The sequence below is a fragment of the Theobroma cacao genome, chromosome 9 (assembly GCF_053813885.1).
Source record: "Theobroma cacao isolate CCN51 chromosome 9, ASM5381388v1, whole genome shotgun sequence".
In the NCBI taxonomy this organism is placed as follows: domain Eukaryota; kingdom Viridiplantae; phylum Streptophyta; class Magnoliopsida; order Malvales; family Malvaceae; genus Theobroma; species Theobroma cacao.
In genome coordinates this window covers 588,501-606,983 of record NC_142647.1, presented here as the reverse complement: position 1 = coordinate 606,983, position 18,483 = coordinate 588,501, and the positions used below count along the sequence as shown (strand labels likewise).

Genomic DNA, 18,483 nt, shown 5'->3' with positions numbered 1-18,483 from the left:
TGGGTGAAGATACTTCATTCTCCTTGGAGACTAATAAAAGACATAAATAGTTTGACTCATAATAAGCTTTGTTTAAGCCAGATATAGTGATGAGTGTTTTATTTTCCTCTTGTCTCTTTGGTCGGTCTTCTGGTTTTAATGGAGTCAGCATAATTTTTACTCCATCCTTGATGAATGAATAAGTATTCTTGTATCCATCATGGTGAGCTCGATGATCGTATTGCCAAGGGCGTCCTAACAACAAGTGACATGCGTCCATTGAAATAACATCACTCCAGACTTCATCTTCATACTTACTTCAAATAGAGAATTGAACACAACAACGCTTTGTTACCTTAACTTCGTTTCCTTTTCTCAGCCATTGTAGCTTGTAAGGATGATGATGTACTTTAGTTTGAAGTTTCAACTTTTCCACCATGTAGTTGGCAACAACATTCTCACAACTTTCACTATCAATAATAACATTACAAACTTTCCCTTGGGATGTGCACCTTTTATAGAATATGTTGTGACGAAGCCAACTTTCATCTTCAGTCATCATAGCAGTGTTAAAGTTACGACGAACAATAAGAGCTTCTCCATGGTCAGTAGAAACTTCTTCTATCTCTTCATCATCATACTCACCATAGACTGGTTCTAATTTTTTTCAATTCACATAATCTTCTTCTTTAGAGGACGAATTTTGATGAAACGGGTTAGTATCATTCTCTTCATCACTAGAGCTGTTATTGTTAATTTGAGCATCACGTCTTATGAGTTGCTCTTGTAATTCTTGAATTTGCTGACGTAGTTCTGCAATCTCAATATCTTGATCATCTCTTTGACAATTTTGATGTCTTTGTAGCATTTTATTGTATGGTGATGACGATGTGGTGGTGTAGAGAAAAAAAAAATGATGATATAACTATAAAGCAATAAATAAACTTACCCGAACATGGAGTATAAAAACTCGACAGCGATCCAGAACTTATGTAGCGAATAATGATCCTCCCGCTCTGATACCAAACTGACGCCTGGGCACACCTGAGCGTTATGAAAGACATCAATTGTGGCGAGGTTGAAAACCCCACTAAGGTGAATCACCAATCTTGGTAAGGTTGAAAACCCCGCTAAGGTGAAAAATAGCCAAAATCCCACTTTGGTTGGCTAGGTCAAAGATACTAAAACCTCTTACTCTTTAAAAAGAGCCTAGAGAAATACGCATTCATGCTTAAAAAAATATTATTTATTAACTCTAAACTCTGAATGTCTCATAACTAAGCCTATGGGTCCTATTTATAGTATTATAAGCCCAAATTCTAATAAAACTCTACTCTTAGTTATCTAATACAATTAGAATAATTAATAAGATATTTAAATAAAATAGGTGTTCTATTCCTAAATAGAACATGATTATTCTAATTAAATACTAATTCTTAAAAATATTAAAATAAAAATAAGAAAAAAATCCTAATCTAAATAAAATAAAGAAAATAAATCCTAAATCAACTAAATTAGCAAAAACTAAATACAATCCTAAACGCTCCTGCGTCAGTTATGCCCACGAATAAGGAAGAACATTCTTTTAAGCCTTGATCAACTAAAATATTTGTTAAAATAACTATCGTAATCGTATAAAATTATGAATTAAATTGATAATATTAATTAATAAATTACAAAATATCATGTTATATATCAAAAAAATATCTACATGTTCATTGTCACGATCTCAAAAGAGAATTATAAATTTCATAGCGATTATGAATTATAATGAGATTGAATATTTAAGTATACATATTATCTTTAATCTGTTGATATTAAGCATGATACTCATGCAGTCAGGTGAAATTAAGATCTCAGTAATTATGGAAATGATAACGTGAAGCTCCATATGAGCAACCGAAAGCTAAACTCAAATGCTAAAGAACTCAAATTGGGCTTTTTGGGCTCTGAGCGCGAGGCATCAGAAAGTGCAGGAATTCCTGTGGCTGAAATGTACCAAAATATTCTTGGGCCTCCAGGGTCCCCTCGTGGAGCGATTTGGATCCAGGACTCGGCCCAAAAGTTTAGGCCCAATTTAGAACTGGTGCCACTTGACCATCTTATCAAATCAATGCACTTGTGCCACGTCGCCAAAATTGAAGCAATCTAATGTGCTTTCTTTTAAATTAGAGTGAGCATTCAATCATTAAATTAATCAAACTCTTATTATAAATAATCAAGTTGACTGAATTATACATTAAAGTCTAAAATAATCGAAATCATATCTTGACTAAATCTTTTGGTTCGATCACTTTTAACAATTAATAATATTTATAAAAATTTACTTGATATTTTAATTATATTACATTGAAAATCCTAGATACTTTTAATAACTATATATATTAAACACAATAATAATAATATTATATATCTAAAAATATATTATTAATAATCGGTTTTTCAATAAATTAACAGAAGTAGTCGAGTACACCGATTTTTCCAATACATTAATATAAAATAAAAAATTAAATCGAATTAATCGAATTCATTAATTTTGATTAATGTTGGGTCTTTCTTAACCCTTCTCTTTGACCAAAATATTTCTGTAGGCTTAAAATGAGCCACATATGCTACCGTACCTGTCGTTACCATAACGCGCCGTGTGTGCTCAGTTCTCGTTTCTGACTAGTACCGACTTTTCCAGTTCTTAGGACACCAGGCTCCCTGGAAAAGAAGAACCCAACCTCCAATTTCTCAAGCAATCTTTGTTTCAGAAAATTCCCATTGAGAAAGGTGAATAATCGAGGAAGAGAAGGAATTTGAAATGAGCTCCATGGCTTTACGGTTGATCCATTCCAGACTCTCACTCTCTAGACTCTAGTAGGCTTATATTCTTTTCTTCTGTTTCTTTGATTCGTATGTTCATATTTGAATTCGATCGTTATTGATGAAATGGCAGAAACTAGATTTAATTCTGTTTTTCTTTCTTTGGATTTGTTATAAATTTTCATGTAACTTCCTGTAGATTATGCCATGTATTGAAATCCGAATTCTCCCCGATGAGGCTAATATGTTAGGAAAGATTTGTTCTGTTTGAAATGAAAAGGTTAATTTTCGTTTTGGGTCTTCTCCTTTTTCATGAAACAGTGCAGTGGGTGGGTCCAAGAATGGAAGATTTCTTTCAACAGAGTCTGACAAGGTTGATGACCCTTTTAATGTTGAAGAAGCAGAGACTGTACATGTACCTCCTCCTCCTCCTGAAAAGGTGTTAAAACTATTGTTAATTAAGTAATGTTGCCTTTTTCCGTATGATTTATGCCTCTATTTTGATTTATGTATTATTCATTTCAGCTGCTTGTGTTGGGTGGGAATGGATTTGTTGGCTCCCATATCTGCAGGGAAGCTTTGAATCGTGGTCTGACTGTTGCCAGCCTCAGCAGGTATTCAAATTTTCTCAAAATTTTTGCTACAATTGATTATTTTCCACAATTTCTTCATATAATATTATAATTTATTTGAAATTAAGTTTTCTTTCTCCTGTGAGTCTGGTTTCGTGATGAATGGATGAACTGGCAGTGTTTGCATCCATGTGATCTTGCAAGAAAGTAAAGTACATAAGGAACTTCTGATTGTTGGACTGCAATGTGTTTTAAAATTAAATGTTTAAATATCATCAGAAGTGTTTGCAACTGTAGAGATGCCTGCTAAAAGGGATCTGCTTTTAGTTGTTATTCGTGTATTTGTATTCCAAAGGCTGCTTATTCATTTTTCCCCTAATATGCTTTCTGTTCGTTGCTACAAATAAGCTCTGGTCATTCTGTGGATGCTTTGTAGTATGATGTTCAATTTTTAAAGCCTAGGGTATACCTTACATTATTGGTTTGTGAAAATATGCCTAATATGTTGTGCTGTGCTCTCTCCCTCTTTCCTTTTCACCAATTATTTGTATTGCTTCAACTCCTTAATTTGGTTGCTTCTTTCAATTAGGTCTGGCAGGTCATCTTTACATGACTCTTGGGCTAAAAATGTGACATGGCATCAAGGTTTCTTTTCTTTATTTACTTGTAATGATCTTATTGGTGGCATTTTATAATGTGTCTAACATGTTTTTGCCATTCCAGGAAACCTTCTTTCATCTGATTCATGGAAGGAAGCTCTGAATGGAGTGACATCTGTTGTATGTAGTCCTTTAACTCTGCAGATGTCTTAATAATTAAGAATAAATCTGAACTAAATTTACATGCACAAGCGATGCACAATTGGTTTATAATTTAATTTGGCATTCATTTTAAAATTTCATGGTTTACTTGGGATTTAATTAGAATCTTACTCACATCTTTGATTGTATGGTTTTTCCTGCTAATTAAGTTTAATTTTTCTAGATTTCTTGTGTTGGGGGCTTTGGATCCAATTCTTATATGTATAAGATTAATGGGACTGCAAACATTAATGCAATCAGAGCTGCTGCAGAGAAAGGTATAGCTAATTGAGTGTCTATTTAGGGGAAGGTGGTGTACTGATGGAAAATTTTGTTTGCTTTCTATTTGAATTACTACTTTTGCCAGAAAAAGAAATAAAAAAAAGGGAGAAGAAATAGCAAAAAAGTTCACAGAGTGTTGGTGTTTTCATTCTGTGTTCTTTCACTTTTATTTTCCTCTTGGCCTTTGCCACTGGTAACATTAGCTATGGTCGGTTACCTAGGGTTTTTTTTTTTTTTTTAAATGGGCCGTTTAAATTTGCTTGCAGGTGTGAAAAGATTTATTTATATCTCTGCTGCTGATTTTGGCTTGGCAAACTATTTACTGCAAGGATATTATGAGGGAAAGGTACTTTCTCTTTGCTGTTGTTTCCTGATTGCCATCTGTTCAGGTGTCTGTATTTATGCTTACCGTTCTGCACAAGATGGATAAGTTAGCATATACATGGAAATATTGATTTTGATGTGTAAGTGGAATAATGGTTCTAGAAGTCTTCTGCTGATTATTTGCTCTCTCTCATGGAAAATTGTTTTTTCCTTGTCTTGTTTGGCACAGAGAGCTGCTGAGACTGAGTTACTGACCAAATTTCCTTATGGAGGTGGGTTTTCTTAATCACTTGCTGTAATTAGTGCAACATTCTGCACTTCGCGTTTAATTGCTTCTTATTTACTTGCTTATTGCTAATGGTAGAGTTGCTAGTAAAATGAATTTATCACTTTTTTTTGCAGGAGTGAAGTAGACTAAAAACTTAGTTATGGAAGTGTTGCACTTTATCACTTTATCACTTTATCACTTACAGTTTTGCATTTTCTATTTCAGGAGTGATTTTGAGGCCTGGCTTCATTTACGGGACTCGCAGTGTTGGAAGTGTGAAGTTACCTCTAGGTGTTGTTGGCTCTCCACTGGAAATGGTAAATGCCTATGCTTCAACTTTTTCTTTTTGTTTTACTCTTATATGTGGTCTTCAGTTACTTTTGTCTTTGGACCAAACTGGAAATTTCAAACAGCAAAGTGCATGGGGTCCAATGATCCATCCTAGTATATTAGGAGTTAATTTGTGAAGAACAAAAACTTATAGAATCACAACTTGAATGAGAAGAAATTTTGCCCAATGGAGGAAATGGTTCTATGCTTAGCTGAACTCCAATGATGCATGTAATGTGATTAAGCTTAGATTTCTGGGAACAGAACTTGGTCTCATAAGTCATTGACCAAGCTTCTTCAATCTCTGCAGGTTCTCCAACATGCAAAACCACTGAACCAGCTTCCACTTGTTGGCCCACTGTTCACTCCTCCCATTAATGTAACTTCCGTCGCAAAGGTTGCAGTGAGAGTGGCAGCTGATCCTGTTTTCCCCCCAGGCATTGTAGACATCTATGGAATACAACGCTATAGCCGGCAAATGTCAAGATAGATTAGTTGAACTTGAATTTTGTGTTGTTTCCTATAGTTCCAAAGTATAGAGCTGTTGATATCCAAGCGGTTAAAGGTTCATCTTGGCTGATTGTAAATTCTTATAAATGGTTGCTGTTGGAGTTGTGATACATAGTGAACTAGTCAAGAAAACATTAGTTCACTCCTCTGATGCAATAAAAATTTTCCAGGAATGCTTGGGACATTTTACTTTGGGCCTACTGAAACTTTGAAGTATAGTTGCCACTTGCCATTGTCAAGCCTTAGCTTATCATGTTCACTTAGGCTATGGGTCTCGGAGCTGTCATGCGTGTTCTATTATAGTCGAAAAAGCCCACAACTGAGCTTAAGGCTTCGTGCGGTTAAGTTTCTGCCTATTTGTTTTTGGTTTTTTTTATTTTTCATGATAATATATTTAAAAAAAACTCTTTAATTATGTGTGTTATATAATTTTTTATACTTTTATTTTAAATTAAATAAATATTTATAATTAAAAATTAACTTAATCAAAATATCATTTATTATTTATTTTATATTATATGACATATGTTCACGTGTTATAATGAAAGATGATGAACTATGATGTTCTAATTATGTGTCATAATATATAAACTCAATTGAATTAAATAGAAAAATAAAAATTTATTAAAATATTTAGATAATTTGTTGAATATTTATTTAGAAGGTTCAGATATTTTATATTCGAGCATAAGACAAATTTGAATAAAGTTTTTAATACTCAACTTGAGTTCAGGTGAGTTTCGGCTACCATTCTTAAGATATTTTAAACTTGAAATTGATCGAATTATATATTTTAAAATTAATATTATATATATAATATTTTAAAAATTTGTAATTTATGATATTTAAACTTTTACTATTTACTTTCAGCATAACTTTTACCATTTAACCATTTTTTTCAATTAATAAATATAAAATTAAATTTTATATTATTTTTAATTATTTTAATTATTTAATTAAATAGTTAATGAAATTAAATAATTAACAAATAGTGTTACATTTTGTTGGGATGTTAAAAGGAATTCGGATGTCTACCGGAGACCCTACCCGTTTACCACCTTAATTAAAAAGCGCGAGCCACGCTGACTAGAGCCGGAGAGAAGAGAGGAGACAATTTTGGGAAAGGGGCAAAGAAAATCAGAGAATGAACCATAACCCGCAATCCGGCGACGGGAAGCATGACGACGACACTGCTCTCTCCGATTTCCTCGCCTCTCTCATGGAATACACTCCCACAGTATCGTTCTCGTTTACCCTTTTTCTCCATCAATCTTTTTTATATCTCTTTCAAAAGGAAGAAAAAAGCTCCCTTTAAGGAGGGAATTCCTGTAAATTGTATGCCATATTTACGTTTCTAACAAGTTTTTCAACCTTCATTTTGATTGATTTGTGGCAGATACCTGACGAATTGGTGGAACATTACTTAGCCAAGAGTGGTGTTCAATGTCCTGATGTTCGATTGTAGGTATTTCTCCTCTTTTTTTTTTATTTCTTTCGATTTCTTTTTGTTCCTCTTTTTGGCTGCCCAAACGCAAATATGAAGAAAATAAATTCAATTCTTTGAAAATTTACTTAATCTTTAATTCTTTGTTAGTTTAAGATGATAAAGTTTGAAAATTTATGTTACTCTGCGCTAATAGCTGTGCTTAGGGTTACTCATCTTTTTTTAAGTTGGTTCTAGGGTTCCGAAAAATGAAAAATTCAAGCTGTTTCCCCTGTGTGGCACATAACAAAGGTTTAATTACTATCTATTTTGTGAGGAAAATGAGATAAAGGTACAGGACATTACTTTGCTATATTCGATAAAATGAGAAAACAAGAAAAGCTTTGTTTTTTTTTTTTATATGGTAGCTTGTTTTCTGAATTATTTTGCTTACCATTCTATGTCAAAAAAGAGGGGTGGGGGTTTGTGGCAGGGGATTTCCTTTTGATTTGAGCATTCTTTTAGAGTATTTTCTGATTTAACTCATGGCCTGAGCCTTACCTTTCAATGTTCTTTTCCGTTTATCTATGATTGTGTTTTTGACTTTTGTTGTGCTTTTGCAGAATAAGGCTTGTAGCTGTTGCTACTCAGAAGTTTGTTGCAGAGGTTGCAAGTGATGCACTTCAGTATGACACCAACAACTTTTTAACCCTTCCTCCCTTTGTGTTTTATTCAAGAATGAACAAAATTATGTTACAGAAATTTCAAGGCTGTTTTGTCAGTTTGGGAGTATTTTCATAGAAGCTGTGAAATGCCTAGGACTGTTAGGAGAAGGATTAAGTATTAAAGTTGTCAGTTTATGTGCATTTGTCGGTTATTTCTTTAGGTGAAAGAGAGATATTAAAGAAATAAGTAAAGGTTTTAGTAGTTTCAGTTTGGATTTGCTCATGTTTAAGTTAGTACGTTTGGTTATGATATTTTACTCGTAATGTAGGCATTGCAAGGCAAGGCAGGCTTCAGTCATCAAAGACAAAAGGGACAAGCAGCAAAAGGTGATCTATTCATGTTTGTTCTTAAAGTTTCTTAGCCCTTTTTGGCTTGTCTGACTTTCTTGTTGGAACAGGATAAGCGCCTAATCTTGACAATGGAGGACCTCTCAAAGTCATTGCGTGAGGTAGGCATTTTAATTTCTATATTGCCCCTCTTTCTATATTTCCTTACGTCTTAAGTTGAGTGGAGGATTCTTTAGTACATGCTACATCATTATGTTTAAGCGTCTAGCACTAAGTAGCTCCTTGAAGGGAACTTCAATTTCTCATTAGATTGATTCTGATTGTTAATATATTCTCTTCTTATGAGAAATCAACATGCAGAGAAAGAACTCTATGGTAAGGAATTGACCACTGATGTTTTTATGCATTGAAACTTCTTTGAAGGAGTGGTTAAGATTTGAAATATTTTTGGTTTACATCTCTAGTCAGCAATGTGGAAGCAACTTCTGGCTTTTGTGTAACATGAATGGTTTTTTAATTAATTTAATCCTAGTGGAGTGAGTCAAGTATGTATGTAGAAAAAAAAAATATACTTTTTAGTCAATCATAGACTGCACAAATTTGATCCCTGTTTATCTTCTATAAGAGCTTATTGTTTTGATTCATTGTGAGCAGAGGTTTAAGCAGAAGCAAGGCATTTATTTGTTTTACAACATTAGATTGTCTAAGATTTTGATGAGAAATACATCTTGTAGCTGCTAAGGCATACACCTGAGTGGATTAATTTCCTTGAGAAATAGAAGAATGTGTCCCGTCAATCTTTATGCTTGAGAAGCGTTTGGTGGATTGTCAGATGTTTAAACATTGCTCAAGCCTTTTGTTTATGTCTTCAACGACTAATACTATCAATTTCTCGAATCATTTTTTATTTGTATCTAGAAATAATTGTCGTGTTCTTTGAATGAGCAGTATGGAGTGAATGTGAAGCACCAGGAGTATTTTGCTGATAGCCCATCAACCGGAATCGATCCTGCTTCTAGAGATGAATAGCTGGAGTTGCGCCATGTCATTGCCTGTCTGTATTTAGTTAATGATGTTACTGCAACTGTAGCTGGTTTCTCACTTTGTCTCTGCATAATGTCTGTTCAATGTTGACTGTGAAGATAATATAGTCTGAGAGTACTAGCTATGTCACCACCATAACATCCCTGCATTTTCAGTTCTTTCTATACGTATTTAATTTGTGACGGTGCTCAAAAACTAGAATGCAGAAGCATCTGAATATAATCTTGAAAGATCCACATGGCCACTAGTTATTCGTCTATCTAATCCTCCACGGTCAAATAGTCATCCATCTTTGGGCTGCTCGTTTTTGTTTTTCACTTGTCCATAACAGAAAGGCCAGGTTTTTGTTGGCCCGGCCCGCTTGCTACATGCGGGCAAGCTTTTGGGCTTCTCCCAACTACAGTTCAGTCCCTTCACTTGTCTGGTCTTTTTAGTCTTTTATTGCTCTCCGCCTAAAGCTGGTAATTGGGTGGAACAGTGGTGGGGTCATTTTTCAGGTTTGGATAATTCTGGTTTGATATTTAAGTTATTTAAGCTAGAGTCGCTATCTTCCTTCTTAGCCAATGAATGAATCTAAACTACAATTATCGTGGTTGATGGCAGTGCTCAACTAGTAGGATCCCCTTGTCGTTTACGTATGAAGCAAGTTGTGGGTAGAGATGCGAAAAGTCACCATCTAGGAAACTCATTTGGAATTTCCTCCATGCCGATCAAGGTCATGGAAGCTTTGCCCTGTCCTCGATGCGGCTGTTACTACCAAATTTACACAGACCATGACCATGACTTTTAATTTCTTGTACTTGTCAAAAAACTCGAATTCAAAATTCGACTTCTTAATTCCAATTATTTGTTTAATTCGGTAAGTCAGAGCGGAAATCAACGCTCATTGAGAAATTACAGAGAGGTAAATTTTTCTTTTTTCAAAAACAATTAATCAAGAATACAGGATTATAAGCTAAACCAGTGAATTTCTGTTAATTTTGTGCAATTCACATTTCAGAATACGGTATCGGAATCATTCTACCTATTTTTCATCTCTTTTTTGAATATGCTTCGATGATCAATATTGAATTCCCATCTCTTTAGGTTTTGAATGTTTCTCCATAGCAATCACTCGTGTTCTTTGCAGGTACCCGCAAAAGTCAACAAAGTAATGAACAAAGCCGTATTTTTGTTTCTAAAGACTTTCCTCTTAATTTCCTACAACAACCAACCGTAACTTTGTTGAATCTTTTATGTCTTGACTTCACCTCCCGGTCTTTCTTGTCATTACATCATTGATTCTTGATATCTCGTGGAGCTTTGCTTAGCTGCCTCCACTTGATTTTTTCAGTTTGTAGACCCGTATTTTGCTTCTCAATCTAATAAAAAAATTTTTTTTTTTTGGGTACATAAGAGTCGGATGAACCAGCTTAATATCTCAAAGCAGGAGAACCCTACATATCATTCCTAGGCCAAAGACACAGTTCCTCATTTCGCAATAACAATTTCATATTAAATTGACACACATTGAGAATCTTGATTTAGAACAACCGAATATACTTCCCGACTAAGTAAGGAATTGAAAATTCAAACTTAAATTTTAACTCGACACATGTTGATAAGAAAAGTGATGGGCAAACGAGCAAGAAAACCAGACCATTCGCCATTACTACGTTAATCTGCGGTCTCTATTACCATCAGTACAGTTTGTCCATTTGTTTGTACTTTTGCTTTGACTAGGTCAAGGTAAATGTTACTGACATAAGGCAAAACATGTTGTACTCGTATTTGATGACCATTTATGTTCCATTCCTGTAATATTCCCTTGACAAGTCCTCCTGTTGCCCCATTCCAACTGACGAGGAACTCCATTATTAAATTAAACTAGTGGTTCCACGCACATGGAATAAAGAATTTAGATTTTTATATTATTATTTTATTTTCAGCTTTTACTTAACAGATTTTATTGTAATTGTTTGAACTCTATAGTCTTTCGTAAGAGAAATTAATAATTAGATAAAGAATTCCCATTAATTATAAATTCAACAAATCAAGATGCGCTGCATAATTACAAGTTATGATATAAGTATGTATTGATTCATGTCTTTTTTTTTTTTCAAGATCTTAGCTCACACTTAATTAGTTAATAAAATAAGGGTCGAGGATGGTAAAAAACCAACTCATCAATTTAAGATTATAATTAAGCACGATTAGGTGAAGATTTAGAATAGGATATTTTTGAACTTATTGTTTTTTCATTCTTTACTCTTTTTTTAGATTTATTTTCGGTCCTCAAATTAATTTTTTTTGAAAAATAAATGGAATAAGATTCAAATTTATCACTCTCTCTATATGGGTCAAAACAATCATTAATTTTTGTAAGAATGCAAATTTATCACCGTGCATTGTAATTTGATTAAAAATGATAAAAAAAATTAGCGGTAAAAAGAATATTCCCTTAAAAAATAAAAGGATATTCTAAATTTTGATCATTTTTTAATCAAATTATAATATACAATGATAAAATTGAACTCATTCAAAAATTAGAAATGATAAAGTTGACCCATCACATGAAATAAAAATGTTAAATTCGGATTTTATCTAATTAAAAGAAATTAAAAACCTTTTGAGTTGACGTTTTCGAGGTTTGTTCAAATAGGCCTTTAATTACTGCTAAATTAAAAAGTAGAAAGATTAAATACAATTCAAGAAATTTCATTAAAACAAATATAAAAATAAGATTACACAAGTCTTTTTGACAAGTATAAAGTTAAGTCCATGATTTTTAGAAGACAAAAGGGGGTAATTACTTTATAGACAATGTTCTATTAATCATGTGTCTACGATTACATGGAATGAAAGTCTACATACAAAGTCATCTTTTTTAATTTCAAACAAAAAGCAACGTAAACTGAAATTACGTGTAGGTTTGAATCCCCATACACAGTATTTGTTTACTGCTTCTATTTCTTCCACACGTCTTATTCATACTACTTTTCAAATCTGTCATCCCATAAATAGTGACATTTGTCTGTGGGGAAAACGTGTTCCGGAGCTGAAGAGCTCCAATGATGATGAGGAGCTCTACCGAACACATGTTGTTCCATCTGTTCTGTGTCTTCATTTTCTTGCTAGAAGGGGTCCTGACTCAAAACTCAACCACCCAAGTTAAGGTGGGTGTGGTTCTTGACTTGGATACCCCGGCTGGGAAGATTGGTTTGAGTTGCATCAACATGGCCCTTTCAGACTTTTATGAGACTCATGCTCACTACAAAACCAGGCTGGTCTTGAACGTCAGGGACTCCAAGGAAGACGTCGTCGCCGCCGCTGATGCCGGTACGTTCTCTCCCTCTTCTTCTTCCAGGTTATCTACTTACCTTCCTATTTGAACTTATTCTGTTATTCTTGTTGAAGTTAAGTTACTGACATAGCAAAATATCGATATAGAGTAGTTTGATTTTCCTTTTTCTGGCTCCTCCGATCACCTTGTCAAAGCTGTAGGTGCTTATTACATTTCTCTTTAGGGTTAATTAAACCAACATGTTTTATATAACACAATGTACCCATATATGCATATATACCAGTTTATACCATAAATAAATTAATTTCTACCATAAATAAAGATTAGCACTATATGTCTTTTGCTTTTTCTGCTTTTTGAACCAGTATGACTTTTATGTATGAAAATAATTAGTTTTGCTTGCTTAGGAAAAGCATGCATGATTTATATATACAAGTGACAACAGTGAGGGACTCAGCTCTGAACTCTCTCAGGCAAGGCCTGAGGCTCTCTCTGTCCGCCAGAAATTAACCCAAAATGACGGACTCAACTATAAGCTAAAGGGTTCAGACCAAGTGCCGGCTGTCAAAATTGGTCTTATTTCACCAATGGAAAGAGATGGTTGATAATTTGTATGTCAGTATGTGAGGAAAATAATCATCGTTATATTCTGCAAAGACAAATTTTTTCAAACAAGGAACATTTTCATCCAAGTCCTTACCTGTAAAAGACTGTTCTTAGTTAATGTCTCTATCCTAGCCAGCTAGTCAAAACCAAGACAGCTGCATTTTCATTCATATTATGTACCCAGTCCTATCAGTTTTGGCCAAATACAAATACTTGCAAGGATAGATGTTAGGATTGTGGGAGTACCACAGAAATTAGGGAATTAAATGCGGTCGTAGAGATGACAACTGTATGATCCAACACACGTGACCCATCCCTGATCTGGTATTGATATGCTAATTAAGCTGATATATTCTGACCGGAGAATTTGCCTCCAACTTGTAACAAAAGAACATTTGACCTTCATGCGGTTAGAAAAGATCTCCCCTCCCTGCTCATTGCTCATCACACAATTATATACTAATTTTTTAATAGCTTTCAACTTTGAAGTCAGATTTTGTCTGGCCGAGTCAGCAAACCCGTGCCACGTTTATTTTTTTATTGTTTATTCTTCCTGTAGCATGTTAATCTTTCAGGATGAATAATTAAGTCAGAACTTTTGTCAATTTGCTTGGTGAACAGCTCTAGACTTGATGAAAAACGTACAAGTGCAAGCAATCATAGGACCAAGAAGTTCAATGCAAGCCAACTTTGTTATCAATCTCGGAAACGAATCTAAAGTTCCCATCATATCGTTTTCTGCAACAAGTCCTTCTCTCACTTCCCTCCAGAGTCCATACTTTTTTCTAGCTGCACAAAGCAGCTCAAATCAAGTGAAAGCGATAAGTGCCATTGTCCAGGCTTTTGGATGGAAAGAAGCTGTACCCATCTACGTTGACAACCAGTCCGGAGAGAGCCTTATACCTTACTTGACGGATGCCTTACAGGAGATTAACGCTCGCGTCCCATATCTGAGTATCATTGCTGCGGCTGCAACGGATGACCAAATTGCTGAAGAGCTTTACAAGTTAATGACCATGCAAACAAGACTTTTCATTGTGCACATGACAATGTCTCTTGGCAGTCGGATTTTGGCCAAAGCAAAAGAGATTGGAATGATGAGTGAAGGATATGTTTGGATCATGACTGATGTGATGACTAATCTGTGGAGATCAATAGATGCCTCACCCATCGATTCCATGCAGGGGGTTGTAGGTGTGAAGTCTTATGTTGCCAAATCAAAAAAGATAGAAAATTTTACAGTTCGCTGGAAAAGGAAGTTCCAGCAAGAGAATCCGGACTCCATTAACGCCGAATTGAGCATTGTGGGACTATGGGCTTATGATGCAACTTTTGCGCTGGCAATGGCAATTGAGAAAGCTGGCACTGAAAACCTCCGCTTCAATAAACCAACTATTTCCAGCAGTGGTGCGACGGACCTTGAAACTTTGGGAGTCTCACAAAATGGTCCACGACTCATCCGGGAATTATCAAGCACAAAATTCAAAGGCCTTTCCGGAGACTTTCATTTTGTTAAAGGACAATTACAGTCATCCGTGTTTCAGATAGTTAACGTAATTGGAAGTGGGGAAAAAGAGGTCGGGTTTTGGACACCCGAAAATGGACTTGTAAGACAGTTGGATTCGACAAACACAAACGCAAGCACTAATTCTACTTCTAAGCCAAAACTGGGTCCCATTATATGGCCAGGGGAGACTAACTTGGTTCCTAAAGGTTGGCAGATACCGACAAATGGGAAGAAATTGAGAATTGGCGTTCCAGTGAAAGTTGGTTTTACTGAATTTCTTAACGTAGTGTGGGATCCTATCGCTCAGAAAGCAAAATCAATTGAAGGGTATTGCATTGATGTTTTCGACGCTGTAATGGATAAAATGCCTTATGCTGTTCCTTACGAGTATGTTCCATTTGCAACAACTGATGGAAAAGCTGCTGGGTCTTACAATGACCTAACTGATCAAGTGTACTATGGGGTAAGTCTCCTCCTTCAATCCTTTTGTCTATCATGCATAGCTTCAATTTGATTTTTCTCTTTTGACAATTGGTGACTATGAACAGAATTATGACGCTGTGGTAGGAGATACAACTATTGTGGCAAACAGGTCATTGTTTGTGGACTTCGCATTGCCATTCACAGAATCAGGTGTGTCGATGATCGTGCCAATCAGAGATAACAAGGAGAAGAATGCATGGGTTTTTTTAAAGCCTTTGACATGGGACCTTTGGGTAACGAGCGGTTGCTTCTTTGTCTTCATCGGATTTGTTGTTTGGATTCTCGAGCACAGAATAAACGAGGATTTCCGTGGACCCCCTGCACATCAAATCGGCACCAGCTTCTGGTTCTCCTTCTCAACCATGGTGTTTGCCCATCGTAATAACCTCTTTCACCTTTTCAATTTATAAACATATTGCATTTCGATCCAACATTTTAAAACTCATTTTTTTGTTCTTGAATTGAATAATATTGCAGGGGAGAAAGTTGTGAGCAATTTGGCTAGATTTGTGGTAATTGTATGGTGTTTCGTCGTTCTCGTTCTCACCCAAAGTTACACGGCAAATTTGACCTCCCTTTTAACAGTTGAGCAGCTCCAGCCCACTGTAACTGATATCAATGAGCTCGTGAAGAGAAGGGAGAGTGTTGGCTTATTGAATGGCTCCTTCGTTGAAGGAATCTTGTTGGGTTTGAAATTTGAAAACTTCCAGCTCAAGATATATAATTCTCCAGAAGAACTTCATGAACTTTTTACCAAAGGAAGTGCCAATGGCGGTATTTCTGCTGCTTTGGATGAAAATCCTTATATTAAGTTATTTCTTTCAAAATACTGCGGCAAATATACTACAGTAGAACCAACATTTAAAACCGCTGGCTTTGGATTCGTGAGTTCTCTGTCAATCTCTTTCTCTCTAGCTTCCTCCATTCTATATGATATGCTTAATGTTTCATGCTGATTTTTATTTATGTTGCTTTTTGTAGGCCTTCCCTAAAGGTTCCCCTCTTGTAGCAGATGTTTCAAGGGCAATCCTTAATGTTACTCAAAGTGACAAAATGGAACAAATTGAAAACTTTTGGTTAAAGAAGGGAACTGTCTGTCCTGACGTTGACCCTTCTGTTTCTTCAAGCAGTCTTGGTCTGGAGAGCTTTTGGGGGCTGTTCCTAATTGCTGGGACTGCATCTATGTCAGCTCTCATCATATATTCAGCAATGTTCTTGCACGAACAACGGCATGTCTTGTTTCAGTTCCATGATACTTCAGTGTGGAGAAGAATCCGAATTATGTCGAGAATCTTTGACCAGAAAGACCTGAGCTCCCATACTTTCAGAAAAAGCGAAGTCAGAGATGCAAGCAGCACTCACAGTGTTCACAGCATTGGTGTTGTTGGAAGCTCACCAAACACTAACTGCCCCCCAAGTCCATCAAGCTACTCAAGCCAGACAGATGCTTCACAGTTTGTTTTCTTTGTAGACCAGGGAAGGTTTACAGGGCATGGTGATCTGACTCCAAGTGGATCAGCCTCTCCAGAGACATTCCCTTCCCCGGAAAGATCTTCTATTGAGCTAGCCAACAGAAATGACCCATGAGCAGAAAATATTGTAAATTCATGTATAGTATCGGTATAGGATCATAGTTGGAAGTGAAGCTGATGAGGTCCGTACTTCAATTAGCTTCTAGCTAGCCGTTTCCTGGTTAACAGATCCCCCTGTTTGTGTTTCGGACTAGAATGTATCCCCATTCCAGCTTCCAGGTTGAAATGTAACTCTTTTTTAAACAAGAAATGGAAGCCAACTTTCAATAGAATTTTGCAGGTTGTACATGAAAATCCATTCCGCACCAAAATAGTTCACAATTTCAGGTAGATATCCCTGTTTTCTGTTTTTACAACAATTGAAACCAACCTATGCTAGTTTGCTATCATATAGTGGAAACTACCTACTTTGATCATCATTAATTTTTTTAGTAAGTGGAACAGGAACAACATATTCAAGAGAAACTGAAACATTTTCTCCAAAAATGAAACTGATGCAGTAAAATCAAATCTTACTAGAAATTTGACAGAGTATATGAGAAAAAAAAGGAAACAGGTGGATTGCTTCGCTCCTGCTGGTCAAGCTTTGTAATTGAAAGAAACTTCTAAGAAAGAGTACTATTTGTATATTATATGTTCTCAACTTATAAATTTTTTATTATCATCGATATCTCAAATGTAAGCCTTAAAAGAAAATTCAAAGTCTAAGGGTCAGAAGTATCAAGATAATGGTCCCAAATACATATGCACGGTTGTTTCTAAACAAATTTCATTGACTCTAATTTGTAAAAGTTGAACATATATATATATATATATATATATTTGGACAGATTAGAATAGAGCATTCGATTAGATAAATAAGCAGAAAATTGGGAAAATTCTTTTAAAAGTTTTGAGTCACTGTCGAGTAACTTTAATTCAAGTTTCTTATTTACACTAAATTTTCTGACTCAGGAAAATTTGCTTGACTACTGAGATTATTAAAGGTAAATGTCATTATCAATTACAACTGATGTTATACAGTAATTTTTAAAATACTTGTATTCAAATTGAGTTCATCATCAGGAGGTGTTAGTATGGTATTCTTCAAATTGAGGTGTTAGTGTGGTATGATGACATATCATATCATATGATGACATGTCATTATAAATATAATGACATAACTATATGGTATTTTTTATCATCTATGTCAATGTTACATGAATATAAAAGTGATATATACCATTTTGATTAACAATAATAAGTAAACTATTAATCATAAATACTTATGTAATCAAAAATAAAAATATCAAGATTTTATTTAACATAATAAAAAATAAAAATTTAATTGAATTTTCGAAAATAGTTCTGAAATTTTTTAAGACATATTGCCTTTTAAAATCTAAATAACTCAAAACTACTCCATGTTTTAAATTATTCAAGTTAAAGCTTGAAATTTCTTCTAATGATGAATACCACTATAAGATTTAATACCATCAGTGAAAATTATGTCACAATTTGGTTTGATTATCAATAATTTTATTCATTTGATCAAGTTCAAGTGATCTTCTCTTTTTAGTCAAAGAGAATAACAAGTTAATTTACCAATTCTACAAATTTTAAATTAACGAAATGGAATTTCCATCTCTTTACGTATTGAATGTTTCTCCATAGTAATCATCACTCGTTTTGTATGAAGAACCCCCCCCCAAAAAAAAAAAAAACTTCACACGTTTTGCT

General features: G+C 34.8%; 3 protein-coding genes across 5 annotated transcripts; all 3 read left to right on the top strand.

Annotated features, from left to right (window-relative positions):
* The first annotated feature begins 2,586 nt into the window (after positions 1–2,586).
* Positions 2,587–6,062, top strand: LOC18587659 (uncharacterized protein At1g32220, chloroplastic). 2 transcript variants are annotated; one of them, XM_018128535.2, is made up of 10 exons: positions 2,587–2,841; positions 3,109–3,202; positions 3,313–3,401; positions 3,949–4,004; positions 4,083–4,138; positions 4,344–4,437; positions 4,708–4,787; positions 4,995–5,037; positions 5,259–5,350; positions 5,674–6,062. In XM_018128535.2, the coding sequence occupies exons 1-10, from the start codon at positions 2,786–2,788 to the stop codon at positions 5,851–5,853; spliced, it is 840 nt and encodes a 279-aa protein (XP_017984024.1). In that variant the 5' UTR covers positions 2,587–2,785; the 3' UTR covers positions 5,854–6,062. The 2 variants fall into 2 exon arrangements, with proteins under 2 accessions (XP_017984024.1, XP_017984023.2); XM_018128534.2 differs by having other exon boundaries at positions 2,590–2,841; positions 3,109–3,226.
* Positions 6,063–6,913: 851 nt separating this feature from the next.
* Positions 6,914–9,491, top strand: TAFII15 (TBP-associated factor II 15). Its single transcript, XM_007011581.3, has 6 exons — positions 6,914–7,110; positions 7,270–7,334; positions 7,920–7,982; positions 8,291–8,348; positions 8,420–8,470; positions 9,258–9,491. Exons 1-6 carry the CDS (start codon positions 7,018–7,020, stop codon positions 9,336–9,338), a joined length of 411 nt encoding a protein of 136 aa, XP_007011643.1. The 5' UTR covers positions 6,914–7,017; the 3' UTR covers positions 9,339–9,491.
* A 2,836-nt stretch (positions 9,492–12,327) lies between these two features.
* Positions 12,328–17,036, top strand: LOC18587657 (glutamate receptor 2.7-like). 2 transcript variants are annotated; one of them, XM_007011580.3, is made up of 5 exons: positions 12,328–12,671; positions 13,864–15,212; positions 15,298–15,610; positions 15,710–16,116; positions 16,214–17,036. In XM_007011580.3, the coding sequence occupies exons 1-5, from the start codon at positions 12,404–12,406 to the stop codon at positions 16,817–16,819; spliced, it is 2,943 nt and encodes a 980-aa protein (XP_007011642.3). In that variant the 5' UTR covers positions 12,328–12,403; the 3' UTR covers positions 16,820–17,036. The 2 variants fall into 2 exon arrangements, with proteins under 2 accessions (XP_007011642.3, XP_088666038.1); XM_088809912.1 differs by having other exon boundaries at positions 12,557–12,699.
* The last annotated feature ends 1,447 nt before the right edge of the window (positions 17,037–18,483 follow it).

Excerpts from the sequence above, each read along its gene's own strand:
- TAFII15 (XM_007011581.3), top strand. The coding sequence starts at position 7,018 with ATGAACCATAACCCGCAATCCGGCGACGGGAAGCATGACGACGACACT. Across the intron at positions 7,111-7,269 it reads TCATGGAATACACTCCCACA|ATACCTGACGAATTGGTGGA; the intron begins GTATCGTTCTCG and ends GATTTGTGGCAG. Across the intron at positions 7,983-8,290 it reads GTTGCAAGTGATGCACTTCA|GCATTGCAAGGCAAGGCAGG; the intron begins GTATGACACCAA and ends CTCGTAATGTAG.
- LOC18587659 (XM_018128534.2), top strand. The coding sequence starts at position 2,786 with ATGAGCTCCATGGCTTTACGGTTGATCCATTCCAGACTCTCACTCTCT. Across the intron at positions 4,438-4,707 it reads CAGAGCTGCTGCAGAGAAAG|GTGTGAAAAGATTTATTTAT; the intron begins GTATAGCTAATT and ends ATTTGCTTGCAG. Across the intron at positions 4,788-4,994 it reads AAGGATATTATGAGGGAAAG|AGAGCTGCTGAGACTGAGTT; the intron begins GTACTTTCTCTT and ends TGTTTGGCACAG.
- LOC18587657 (XM_007011580.3), top strand. The coding sequence starts at position 12,404 with ATGATGATGAGGAGCTCTACCGAACACATGTTGTTCCATCTGTTCTGT. Across the intron at positions 12,672-13,863 it reads CGTCGCCGCCGCTGATGCCG|CTCTAGACTTGATGAAAAAC; the intron begins GTACGTTCTCTC and ends CTTGGTGAACAG. Across the intron at positions 15,213-15,297 it reads CTGATCAAGTGTACTATGGG|AATTATGACGCTGTGGTAGG; the intron begins GTAAGTCTCCTC and ends GACTATGAACAG.